Here is a 12,825-nt window from a genome sequence, read left to right on the forward strand (position 1 = left end):
CTCTTAATATACACTTATATTCAGAGCAATCTAGTCTGATTCTCACGCCGGAGGGTGGTCACAAGGAGGAATCCCCCCTTCTCAGTGACGAGCTTACGGTGTCTGTTTTGCAGGTCACCTGAAGAACAACTTTCTTTGCTGGACCTCATCCTCGTGGGAAACATCTATTTAACCCCCAGATTATCCATAATCTGCCCGGGGTCGATTAGTGTTTCTTCAGGTGGACATCTATAAAATATAAATCCACCTTATGTATACTCTGTGGTCTTCTACCAAAAGTGGTTCTTCGCTGTTGGTTTGTTAAAACCGATCGATATCACATTTCATTTTTTTCCCTTCTTCCTAGTAAAGTATCATCAACAATGTCGTGTTCTTCTCATGCGTAATCATCTCTTACAAATACACACAAGAATATGTTTATAATGGATATTTTTCTGTTTAACTTATTAGTTATTTATTAAATAAAAATAAATTCAATCAAATATACATAAAACCACTCATCTATGCATTCTTTTTTACATATTACTCAACCTGCTTAACCAGTGCATTATACCATCTCCATTCTGTATACATAATAAGTCTATACTTAAATATGTTTTTACCATCTAATTTCTAGGAGCTCAAGCTCATTGCTGAATGTGGTGGCATCAAAGACTCTACGCGTTCAAAACTAGTACAGTACGTGTTTGGACGTGCTTAATTAGGTTGTATTGTGCTTATGTTGTTTGAAGCTATAATAATTTAGACTATTACAAATTACAACCGAAGATACAACAAAAACATGCGTCACTATCATTAAAAACAAGAAAGCACATAACTAAGGATTCTGACTTCTTTCACCCATAAACACAAACACCTGGTCTGTAAAGTTTAGAAAAATGGATCAAAAAATTGAAACGCCGTTGCCGGGAATCGAACCCGGGTCACCCGCGTGACAGGCGGGAATACTTACCACTATACTACGACGACATTTTGTTTTAGGTTTTATGCTTTGTTTTACTGTTTAGGCCGAGATAAACGATGGTCTAGGGTGGTGGACGTTAACATCTGTTCTGATGGTAGTTCATTAACATATGAAAATCTTGAAGAACTTTAAAAATTCAGGAACATTAAATTAAAAGTTAGTTAATAATGATACTAAACAAATAAATTGATATGTAAATATTAGTTAGTGTTAAAACGTCAATTATAGGGGGAAAAAACATAGAGGGTTTAAGTTAATAAATAAATTGGTATATAGTTAATTAATGACTAAATTAGAAGAATGTGTAAATGATAAATAGACATGTTATGTAGAATTTCACATCTAAGACCCAAACACTCTTCTCTTGTGCAATCTCTTAATTTCATCATCTTTAAAGTGATATATGAAAATCACATGTGAGAAATTGATATTCGGTTTCTAGATTTTACAAAGTTTAGATACAAGATTAGGACTAAGTCTTCTGCCTTTATGAAACATTTTTAAAATTAAAACTGGCACGGTCGGCCTGCAATCAATCACTGGTGGTTGGAAGACCTCAATAAAAGATCAAATACAAGGTAAAAAGATTAAATACGAGATAAAAGACCATGATTACATAATACCAGGGATTGATGTATCAGTTATTGATAGAATTTGGGACTGATTATTATGCGACGTATATTAGTGAGTGATGATCATGTCTTTCTATTTTAACACTTTTCTTAAGATTAGATTTTAGTCACAAATATGCTTGGCAAGTATAAAATTGTGTGTTACAAAATTGTTTTTTCTCATACTTTTAAGTAAATTTAGAAATGTAGTCTATGTAGTCTATCATAGATTATGGGTAAGATGATCTTTTCATAACAAGTTAACTGACTTTTTAATAGTGTTCGAATCCTAACTTGTTAGTACAAAATAAAACCACATATATTTTTTATGCTATCATTTCTCAATAATGATGTTATCCGGTTTTTAAATCTGGTTCAACTAGTAGGACCAGGAAACCAATAACACGCCCGGTTCACTGTCGGGTCCTAGCATGAAAACATTGAACCAAACTTAACATGTTTATTGACCTGACCCTCTTCTCCTTTACACCCACCCCTATCACTTTCTTACTCACTAGGCCAAACGACACCGGTGAGAATCGAACAGTTGGGTATAGCTAAACCCATTAAAGCATTGCGACTACCTATCTATAATTAAACGGTAGCCAATTGTAGCGCCTGCAGGCTTCTTTACTTTTCTGGGTTCAACTTCTGTAAGACTGTGTATAAAGATTACATTCGTAAGTTACTTTTAGCATAATATTCTAATTGAGCTTTTATTTTAGTTTTAAATCCCAACGAGCAATGCATACCAGGTGTTCGATGAAATACCCAAGAGAGATGCACTCATCTTTGGCTTGCATATCCATACACCTTTTTTGTGGGTATCATTTTCGTTGATTTACTTATTCAATTTAGGGATATGTATGATAGATAACTTGGCCTCTGTTCATCATCTAAAATTGTGATATTCAAATCATTTCTTAAGTCTTGTTGGTTAAAGAAAGCTGAAATTGTGCATATTTGTAATCGTCTTTATTGCCTGTTTAAGACACGATTAAACCTGTTAATCATAAAAGTACACTATGTGATTTTTTTTAAATAGTTGAGATTAGTATGCCAGAATCTATCATTTCTTCCTATTGGTACGTGAAACTTAAAACTGTGTTAGAGACATGAGATATAAAGTAGTTAAACGAGTCGTATTTGTGTTTGATACTTGTGTTAAGTGCGTCATATCTAACATGTTAAACACGATAAGACGTGTTTTTCTAGCCCTATATAAACATTTTGTTTTAATGCGAAGTTAAGTTTGCTTTTTTCTAATCTTGCAGTTAAATCTACACAAAAATGGTGCTACTATCATGCTCGACAACGCTTTCTTCAACACAATTGACGTATTGTTCTTCTTTTGTTACTATAACATCATCTCCATGTAACTGCAGCAGCATCAATTATGTTCAAATGACTAGGCAATCTATCTTAAGACAAAAAACTTGCAAGTTTTCGGCATTCGGTGCCAACTCACAAACAAAAGTTTGTGCAATTGACCCATACCGAAGTTCTTCATCTAACCGCCTACAAGATTGGGAAGATCCTGATGGTGGTAGTGATAGTGATAGTGAAACTGAGGAGGATGCGGAGGACGGGTTAGAAAATAATCTGGATATTGAAAGTGATTGGGAGGAAGAAACCGATGCTTCGAAGATTTCAAATAATATGGAGAAGGTGTCCACTAGCCAGATCGAAGAAGACCTTATCAAAGGTTTTCCTTCTATTACATTTGATCCTGAAAACGTATTAGAAACTTGAATCGTTTTGAATTTTTTAAGGGATAACATAATAAATTAACGAATAGCGGAAGCAAAATAACACAAAGATAAATTCTTAATAAACTTTAGATGAAAAGCCGAATGCATAAACCATTACAAAAGGTGCCGTTTTATATGGATTTTTTGAATTTGCCAGGTTTACAGATCAACTGTAAAACTTGAAATTAAAACCATAAAATACACACGCAAGTTATGCTAATTAATGATTTACGTGTTTTGGGTTAAAAAGGTAAAATACTAAAGATTTAAAAAATTAGGGAAAATCTTGATTGATGAAATCAGGGCTTTAAATTAAGAAATTTGGGTCTGATAGTTGGGCCAAAAGCACCTATGGTTATTTGCCACATGTTCCGGCTCATTGAGACCTTTCCATCTGTTGGTTATGTTCTAATAAGAGTCTGTCAACTTCAAACGCGAATTACAAAAACCACTCAAGTTTCTATTACAATGAAGTCACTCATGCTTAATTTTTAACTACAAAAAGCATTCAAGTTTCATTATTGTTCCGTTGCTGTGAAATTTTTCATATTTGTTTAAATAAAATAACATGAAAAATCCTGAATGGAAGAGTTATGAAACTTTGTTATTATATATTGACATTTTTTTCTTCACTATTATCTCCTACTCCTATTTCAGGTTAAACCTAACACTTGATAATAACCAAGTTTCATATACGTTTCATTTAGGTCACTTAATTAGAATTTTTTTGACGTGCATAAAAAATTTCATAACAATGGAACAATATTGAAACTTGAGTGGTTTTGTAGTTAAGAGAAAAGTGTTAGTGACTTTAGTGGAATGCTGAATAAACTCGATTACTGCTATGTTGGTTATAGTCTGATGATATTTAACAATGTAACATTTTTTGATTAAAACTTTTATATTATAATTGCAGAGGTTGAACAACTATTAGCACCCGAAGAAAGAGCAATCTTGCAACAGAATGAAGGGCCTAATATTCACAAAATATCAACTGTATGTTTCAACAATCTGAAAAAAATCGTAGTTTTACATCATTACGTGCACATATGCTCTCACTTATGAAAGATTGTTAGAATTCAGTTTCTATGTAACTTTTATTTAAGCTTCAAATTTGATTTTCTAATTAACTATTTTTTTTAACTCAGGGAAAGTGGAACCCTTTGCATACATTGGCCTTGGCAGGACAGATAAAGGTCATGGACAACCTTCTAGCAAATGGATATGATATTGATGCTGTTGATAAAGTAAGTTACCAGCTAGTCAACGACCCCCCGGGCTCCCCTCCTTATAACTGAAGCAGTGACTTTTGTTAAACAGGATGGGCAAACCGCTCTTCACAAAACCGTGTTAGGTAAAAAGGAAGCTGTCATTAGTCATCTGTTAAGGAAAGGCGCAAAACCTCATCTTCAAGATCTGGTGGGACCCGTCTCCGTCAATATTTGCATCATTATTCTATTTTCGTGTTGCATTACTGAATATTATCAATAACAGGATGGTGCCACTCCACTTCATTATGCAGTTCAAGTGAGTGCGATGCAAACTGTGAAGTTACTGATTAAATCCAAAGTTGACGTGAACGTTGCTGATAATGTAACTACTAACTCGGTTTCTAGTCAAACTTTGAATTTATTTTGGTATTTTGTTTTTTTAAATACGTGTACAACACCCGACAGGAAGGATGGACTCCCTTGCATGTAGCTATGCAAAGTAGAAACCGAGACATTGCTAAAGTTCTGCTCGTGAATGGAGCTGACAAGACAAGAAGAAATAAGGTTAGCAATCTATCCCACTGTGCTATTACTGTTATTCTTATTTATTTATTAATTATTAATATTATTATTTCTGTGAATGAAGTAATTGTTTTTATTTTTGTGTGTTTCAGGATGGAAAAACACCGCTTGACCTTGCCCTATGTTATGGGAAAGAATTTAAAGCTTATGATCTTGCCAAACTACTGAAGCTTGTACCGGCAAACAACTATCTCTGATGATAGTTACTACCTTATGTTTGTTTATCCGCAGAACCCGTGCGGCAATACTTACCACTATACTACGACGACATTTTGCTTTAGCTTTTATGCTTTTGTATTAGTGTTTAGTTAACGATAAACAGTAGTTAGGGTGGCGGACATTTGTTACAGGCGGTAGTTCAATAACATATGAAAATCTTGAAGAACACCTTTAAAAATTCAAACTAAAAGTTAGTTAATTTGATTTTTTTACCAGTTTTAAATTTGGTTTCATCAGAAAACCACAAAGTGGTTAACTTTATTTCAACCAATGACAGCCCAACATTCTTGATTAATAAAGCTACAGACCTACAGTTGAGTTTTTTGAGCATCTCCATAAAGACTTTGAAGAACTCAAAAACAAGGTATGTTTTCTTAGGTCTAGAAATCTTGATCATGTGTATAAATGATAATCAAACATGTATCCGTAATCTCAATTTCATACTTAACTTGACGATTAGAACTTGTCTAATACCCATTGGGTACTTGGGTTGCCAAGTAATTACCGGCCTGGTATTGGGCACACCTGTTAGTTTGTTATAGGTACCCGTATCCGATTTTCAAACACGTTTGTTATCATTTTAATTATTTATATAAATTTATTACCCAAGTAAATAAACCGTAAATATATAAACAAAAATTTATTACCTAGGATAAAAGTAAACTAAAAATATGTTTACGGGTATGGTTGTATCAACGTACGTTTGAAGTTATTAATCTCCCATTCACAAAATATGAGTTTCGAGGGACGTGTAGAGATGATCAAATAAACCGGTTCCTGGAACCGAACCGGACCCGAACCGGTTCCTATTCGTTTTTTGTAGGAACCGGACCCTATCTGATTCAACCCGATGATCCGTGACCGGTTCTTGCATTTCTGAGTGGGGGCGGGTAGGAACCGGAACCGAACCGGAACCGGTTCTGGAACCGAACCATCCGGAACCGGTTAGGAACCGTTTCTAGCCGTTGGATCGAGTATAGCCGTTGGAAATCGTTTTTTTGGCCGTTTTTTGACCATTGGGGTCAAAAATAGCCGTTTTTTGGCTCCCCCAAGCACCCCACTACTAGTATAAATAGGTATTTGGTGTCATGGGTTCATCACAACACTCAAAACGCAAACCCGAACGAAAAAAAAATACAAAAAACGCTATTACAACGTTTTGAGTTCTCTAATCTCTTGTTTTCTCTTCTTCTATATTCATATTTGTTGTTATGGCTGCCTCACAATCATCGGTTGGTCAAGGTTCCAACGCCGAACCAAGTTTCGTTCGTATTGTACCTCATCATCGTAATCAAGAGATTTGGTGCAATTGGGATTTGGTTGAATTGAGTGACCATTCATTGAAGGCTCGGTGCAAGTTTTTGTGGGGTTTATTTAAACCCACTTTCGAATTCAAATTTGAAGAAACACATCGAAAAACCGTATTGCAAGGCGTTGAAAAAGAACGTCGATTCGCAACAAACGCAAATGGATAGTGAATGCGGAATATTTACATACCAAATTGATCGAGTTCAAGATCGTATGGTGAAGTTTGTGATTCAAGAAGCTTTGCCGTTTAGCCACTTCGACAACCCTTGCTTAACCGCCATGATTCGAGATACGCTTCAACCACAATACACTCACGTAAGTCGTCATACTCTTAAACGTTATTGTTTAAAATTGTGGAAGAAGGCCAAAGAGGTACTAATTGCATATTTTGAAAATATAAATACGGGAATAAACTTAACTAGTGATGTTTGGTCGGCTCCACATGGTCTACCCGAATCTTATCTTTGTGTCACCGCTCATTGGGTAGACCCGTCATCGTGGGAAATGATGAAACGCACCATTGCTTTCGAACTCTTTGAGTATCCACATACGGGAGATAATTTGTTTGAAATTTTAGATTATGTTAGAAAAACTTATAAACTAGAAAATAAAATATTTTCAATGGCATTTGATAACGCGTCGAATAATACATCGGCGGTTGATAAATTAAAATTAAAATATACGCCGATTTGCAATGGTGTATTTTTTCACTCAAGGTGTGTTGCACATATCATTAATTTAATCGTGCAAGAAGGACTTGCTTCGGATGAGGTTACATCGGTTATAAACGATTTTAGACTAATGATACATGAAGTTTTTAAGAAAAGTAAAAAAAGACAAATGGAATATAGAAAATTTTGTAAAGATACGGGAAGAAAAGCTTTGGGAGCTAATTGGGATGTACCTCATCGATGGAATTCCACTTGCATAATGTTTCAAAGTGCTTTGAAACAAAGAGAAATTTTACAAATGTTTCATTCTAGTCTTGCCGAGAATGATTTGGCAATCCCCTTTTCAAATGAGAAATGGGAAATTATCAATGACTTATCGACTTTTCTTGAAGTTTTTTAAACATCAACTACGAAACTATCGGGAACGTATTATCCGACAAGTCCCTTGGTTCTTTCGGAGTTATTTTTAATTGTTAACAATCTTAAAGAATTTGAAAATAGAAGTCCAATGTTTTCAAACATCATATTACCAACGAAGTTTAAATTAAAAAAATACTTTCTTGAATTGCCACCGGTTTTTACTTGCACCGCCGCTTTAAACCCAATGTTAAATGTTACGGGGGTTGAATGTGTGATAGACGAAATTTTTTCAGCCTTAGATATGCATGAAGTTGACCCAAACTTTTCAACAGAGGCAAAAAATGATTTTAACTTGAATTTTAAATTTATGTATGACTTTTATTTAAATAAATATGGGTCAAACATACACATGCCTATGCCGGGGGGGTCTTCATCAAGTTCAAGTGCTACTAGAGTACGAGATCCCATGATTAGCCTTATGAACACCGTTCGCAACGTAACGGCTAAAAAACAAAGGGGTAACACCCCTTCAAGCGAACTAGGAAGGTATAGTGCAAATGATTACTCTACCGGTTTATCCGAAGAGGAATATGGCACTTTTGATGTTTTGGATTGGTGGAAGGCAAAGGAAACCGAGTTTCCGATTCTTGCCACCATGGCCCGTGATTTACTAACCGTCCAAGCTTCTACGGTAGCTTCGGAATCCGCTTTTTCTCTTAGTGGCAGGTTAATATCGGTGAGAAGAACAAGACTAAATTCGGAGTCGGTGGAGATGTGCATTTGCTTAAAGGATCACTTGGACTCAATCGATCGTATTCAACACGTAACCACTCTCGAAGATGAAACACCACTTGATGTTCGAGTGCACGACAAACAAGAAGGCATTTCTACAAGTAATTCCGAGGAAGAAGTCGCCGCTCAATAATTACGACGAACAAGAAGGCTTTTCTAGAAATAATATGTCACAACTTTATATTTATAAGTTTAATGTTTTGTTAGTTTGTTTTTGAAGATTTTAAAACATGTAACCTTTTTTTTTGAACTTCTTAAAGTAAATAAAATGAATTTTATGTTAATTGTTTTTTTTATTTTTCATGTTATACAAATACGAATCGTAGTTTAGAATCCAAATCGCAAACGAAAAACGAAAAAAAAAAAAAAATTTACACCGTAACCGGTTGGAACCGGTTACGGTACAGGAACCGGTTTAGGAACCGGTAAGAACCGGTTCCATAGGTTAGGGGTCCGAGGGTGGGAGAACCGGTTCGGTTCCCTAACCGGTTCGAGCCTAGAACCGGTTTATAAGGGAGTTTTGAATATAGGAACCGGTTTGGAACCGGTTCCGGTTCCTAGTCCCAAACCGTTTTGAACATCTCTAGGGACGTGGAACACATATAGTAAGTCCCAAATGTAGGGATGAGAAGTAATCCATATATTTCATCCCAATTTTGAGGAATGCGATAGAGTGAGAAAAGAAGCGGAAACTCTAAAACCTTACTCAAATTATAGGGAGCGAATCAATATGGGGAATCCGATGGGGAGGCTTCTAAAGAGATAAGTTTATCGAAGAACTAGACAAAAACCATATATTACCTGATGTCATGTGTGAAATTAGGTGCATCACTGCGTTTAAAAAAGTTTGTGTTATATTTCAGTTTATTCTAGTGTTTATTCGCCTACATCCACGGTTGTTTTACAAGTTCCAACCATGCACCCAACTCCACATTTTGGCTTGTTTAGAACACGCTTTCAATCTCGCTCTAATCATCTAAAACCCGCTACCAACACTTCTCCCTAATAATTGTTTCCTGTGTGGCCGAATATAGATTTTACAATATGCTTTACAAACAATTCTTCCCATCCTAGCATATGATCCCTCTTTTAATACAGAAAGTGTTCAAGACATAACTTAGAAGTCAGAGTTTATTTAATCACGACCTGGCTTAACTTTGGGCAAAATGCCTGCCAAAATTGTGTGAATAGTACTTATATTTTCAAAAAGTGAACATACCCTCATGGTGGATGTCTCCGATCAACAATATTTGAGTTGCTATATTAGGGGGCGTCAAAGTTTACCACTTGTTAAAAACTAACTTCATACTTTTAATACTGATTTTAGAATGAAAACTAACTGTGACAATATTCCATATGGTCAAGTCTTGCATTTACAAGTATTATTCCATATTTAAGACTTCAAAACATGTTGGAATACTTTCATCTAAAGAAGATCCTCGAAACGTCATTCCACAGCCTTAACTGGGTGGTAGAGGTTCTTACCTTTTGGGGAAAATAAGTCGGCGTTAAAAAAAAATCCTTAAACCATTTAGACCATCCGTAGTCGTGTATTGTGGACGGCGTTATAGGCTATAACACCGGGGGCACACCGCCACCCCCCCCCCCCCCCCGCCGTTTTGGCTTAATTTTTTTTGGGCTTTTTACACATAACGTTGGAATGTAAAAAAAAAAAAACAATTCCCAACGGTAATATGACAGTTAAATAAAAAAAAATTATTTTCTATATATATATATCAACTCATCTCCAATCAAAACTCATCAAATTTATAAAATCCTTATTTCTATTCTATATTTCTTCACACCAACTTTCCTATAAATGGATCGTCCATCTATATATATAAACGGTTTTTCGGGCCCGACCAACAAGCCGAAGACGTGGCGGAGAAAGAGGCGGTTACGAGTGCGATTGTGCTCGCGACAACTTATATGAGTTCTGTTACGAGTGCGATTAGCTCTCCACCACCCCCGTTTCAAAAAGAGAATATATCGAACGAGATCGTACCGAAGCCAACAACCGATTGATGGCGGATTACTTCTGCGACTCGCCGAGATACAAGAACCCGAAGACCTTTAGGCGTCGTTTTCGGATGTCTAAAAATTTATTTATGCGCATCACCAATGATTTGGAGCGTGAGCTTGATTACTTTAAGCAACAGCCGGACGGTCGAGGGACGCTAGGATTCACAGCTATTCAGAAGGTTACGTCAACCGTACACGTGCTCGCCTACGGAAACACGGCTGACATCAACGACGAGTATTTAAAGATGGCCGATAAAACAACTCGGGACACCTTGTAGTATTTTTGTTACGGTACGTTTTGTTTTTTTTTTTAAATAATTATATCACTTTTTACTTTAATCAATTATTTTATAAAAGTTGGGTAAAATATAGGAATGTGGAAAATATATGGACCGCATTATCTAAGAGAGCCCAACTGGAACGATCTACAACGTCTTTACGAGGCACATACAAGGGTGCATGATTTCCCCGGCATGAAAGGGAGTGTTGATTGCATGCATTGGGAATGAGGTAATTGTCCAACTACATGGCGAGGTCAATAAACATGAGGTGACCAAAAGGGACCAACGGTCAGCCTTCAAGCGATTGTTTCATACGACCTTTGGATTTGGTCGGCAATCTTTGGTATTCCCGGTTCCAACAATGACATAACCGTCTTAGAGCAGTCTCCTGTGATGGAGAGTTACATATATGAGACCGTTCTCGCCGCTTCGTTTTGGGCTAACGATAACTCCTACCATCATGGGTACTATCTGGGTGATGGAATATATCCAGAGTATGCGATAATCGTTAAAACATTCAGAGACCCAATGGATGAAAATGACAGTATTTTAAGAAATTGCAAGAGTCTGCGAGAAAGGATATCGAGAGGTGTTTTGGTGTTCTTCAACAACGATGACATTTTATTAAAAATCTTTGTTGTCTATGGTCTTTAGAAATAATGAAATGTGCTATGTATGCGTGTATCATAATGCATAGCATGATCATCGAGGACGAGGGAAAAGCAATATGTCCAATTTTCATACCGGACCCGGATCCACCACGAACTCCAGTAAGTATGGAGCAAAGGCTCGAAAACTCGAATTTCGTGCGGTCAAAAGAGATACATAACGCACTAAAAGAGGATTTGGTCTAACATCTTTGGATGAATCGGTGTTTGACTGGTGAAAACGAGAATCAAAACGAGGGCAACAATGAAGACGATGATGAAGACGACGACAACGACAGGGCGAAGCGACGACGAGTAGTTTTATTTTATTTTATTGTAATATTTATTTAATAAAATATTATTGTTATTTGATTATTTTTAATAAAAAATTAAAAATAAAGTGTACAAGTGAATGAGCGTCACGTGACGCATAACGCCTGGGGGTGAGGCTTTATAATTACACCCTGTTTTTGTAAAAAGTTATAATTCTGACTGGGTGACACGTGGCGCATAATGCCTGGGGTAAGGTTTTATGACTACACATGTTCTTATATATGTATTATAAATTAATTTCAGTTAGTGAATATAAATTTTAAGTAATCAAATGATTTGATTGGTTTCATAAAAACTCTATTTTGTGAAACTCTTATCTAATCATAAGTTATTTCTTTAATAAAGCGTTAAGTTAGATTGTAAAGGAAGGTAGTAAAGAGTTTTATAAAAATGTGTTTTAAACCTTCGTATAGGATGGGAATGTGCTCACTTCCTTGAGCCCTTGGCATATCTTGAAGTTGTACTTTCATGTCTATGAAATGTGGAGGGGAATGTTCTTGGTGAACACAGCCCTTTGGCGAACATCCTAGATCCGAACTAGGTCTTCATATGTTGAAAGTTACAAAAATCCGTGGCTACATATGTCATAGCCGAACCCACTGATCTTACTTTTAGTACAGTGCATGGGAAACATGATGCACCTTTTCTTATTGCAAAGTTTTTTTGTTTTTTTTTCCAAAAGGGTCATGTATGTGTAGCCAAGGAGGGTCGATTGACGGTGTTGAGGTTTTGATTTCATTATATCTATCGTATGAAATACCACACTAATCAAATTAAAACGCTTGAAATTATACAAGTATACTAATATGCGTATAAAATTATTATCTGAACGCTTATATATCCTTATGATGTACAAAAGCAAATAAAAGAAACATTTTCAATTAAGCCAAAATGAATATAAGAGAACATGTTTGGTAAAACCTTTATTATTATTATTATTATTATTTAAAAAAATGAGTTTCTGCAATCGACGAAATTCGTTTAAAATCAGAAACTACTAGGAAGTTGGACATTGTCTTTATGTATCTTCAAACAAATTACCTGTTTTCAAATACTTTTTCACAAGATTTCTA

The 12,825-nt window shown here is 35.7% G+C and overlaps 1 protein-coding gene and 1 non-coding gene across 2 annotated transcripts; one reads left to right on the plus strand and one right to left on the minus strand.

Moving 5' to 3' along the window:
- Positions 1–897: 897 nt before the first annotated feature.
- On the minus strand, positions 898–969 carry TRNAD-GUC (transfer RNA aspartic acid (anticodon GUC)). Its single transcript has one exon. It is a non-coding gene; the product is annotated as a tRNA-Asp (tRNA).
- Positions 970–2,755: 1,786 nt separating this feature from the next.
- LOC143589971 (uncharacterized) lies at positions 2,756–5,514 on the plus strand. The gene is made up of 7 exons (XM_077070581.1): positions 2,756–3,280; positions 4,243–4,322; positions 4,475–4,573; positions 4,647–4,745; positions 4,821–4,919; positions 5,003–5,101; positions 5,212–5,514. The coding sequence occupies exons 1-7, from the start codon at positions 2,866–2,868 to the stop codon at positions 5,314–5,316; spliced, it is 996 nt and encodes a 331-aa protein (XP_076926696.1). The 5' UTR covers positions 2,756–2,865; the 3' UTR covers positions 5,317–5,514.
- The last annotated feature ends 7,311 nt before the right edge of the window (positions 5,515–12,825 follow it).

Source organism: Bidens hawaiensis, unplaced genomic scaffold, assembly GCF_021521415.1.
Source record: "Bidens hawaiensis isolate Kalapana, Puna unplaced genomic scaffold, B.hawaiensis_p1.1 tig00038073_1, whole genome shotgun sequence".
NCBI lineage: Eukaryota > Viridiplantae > Streptophyta > Magnoliopsida > Asterales > Asteraceae > Bidens > Bidens hawaiensis.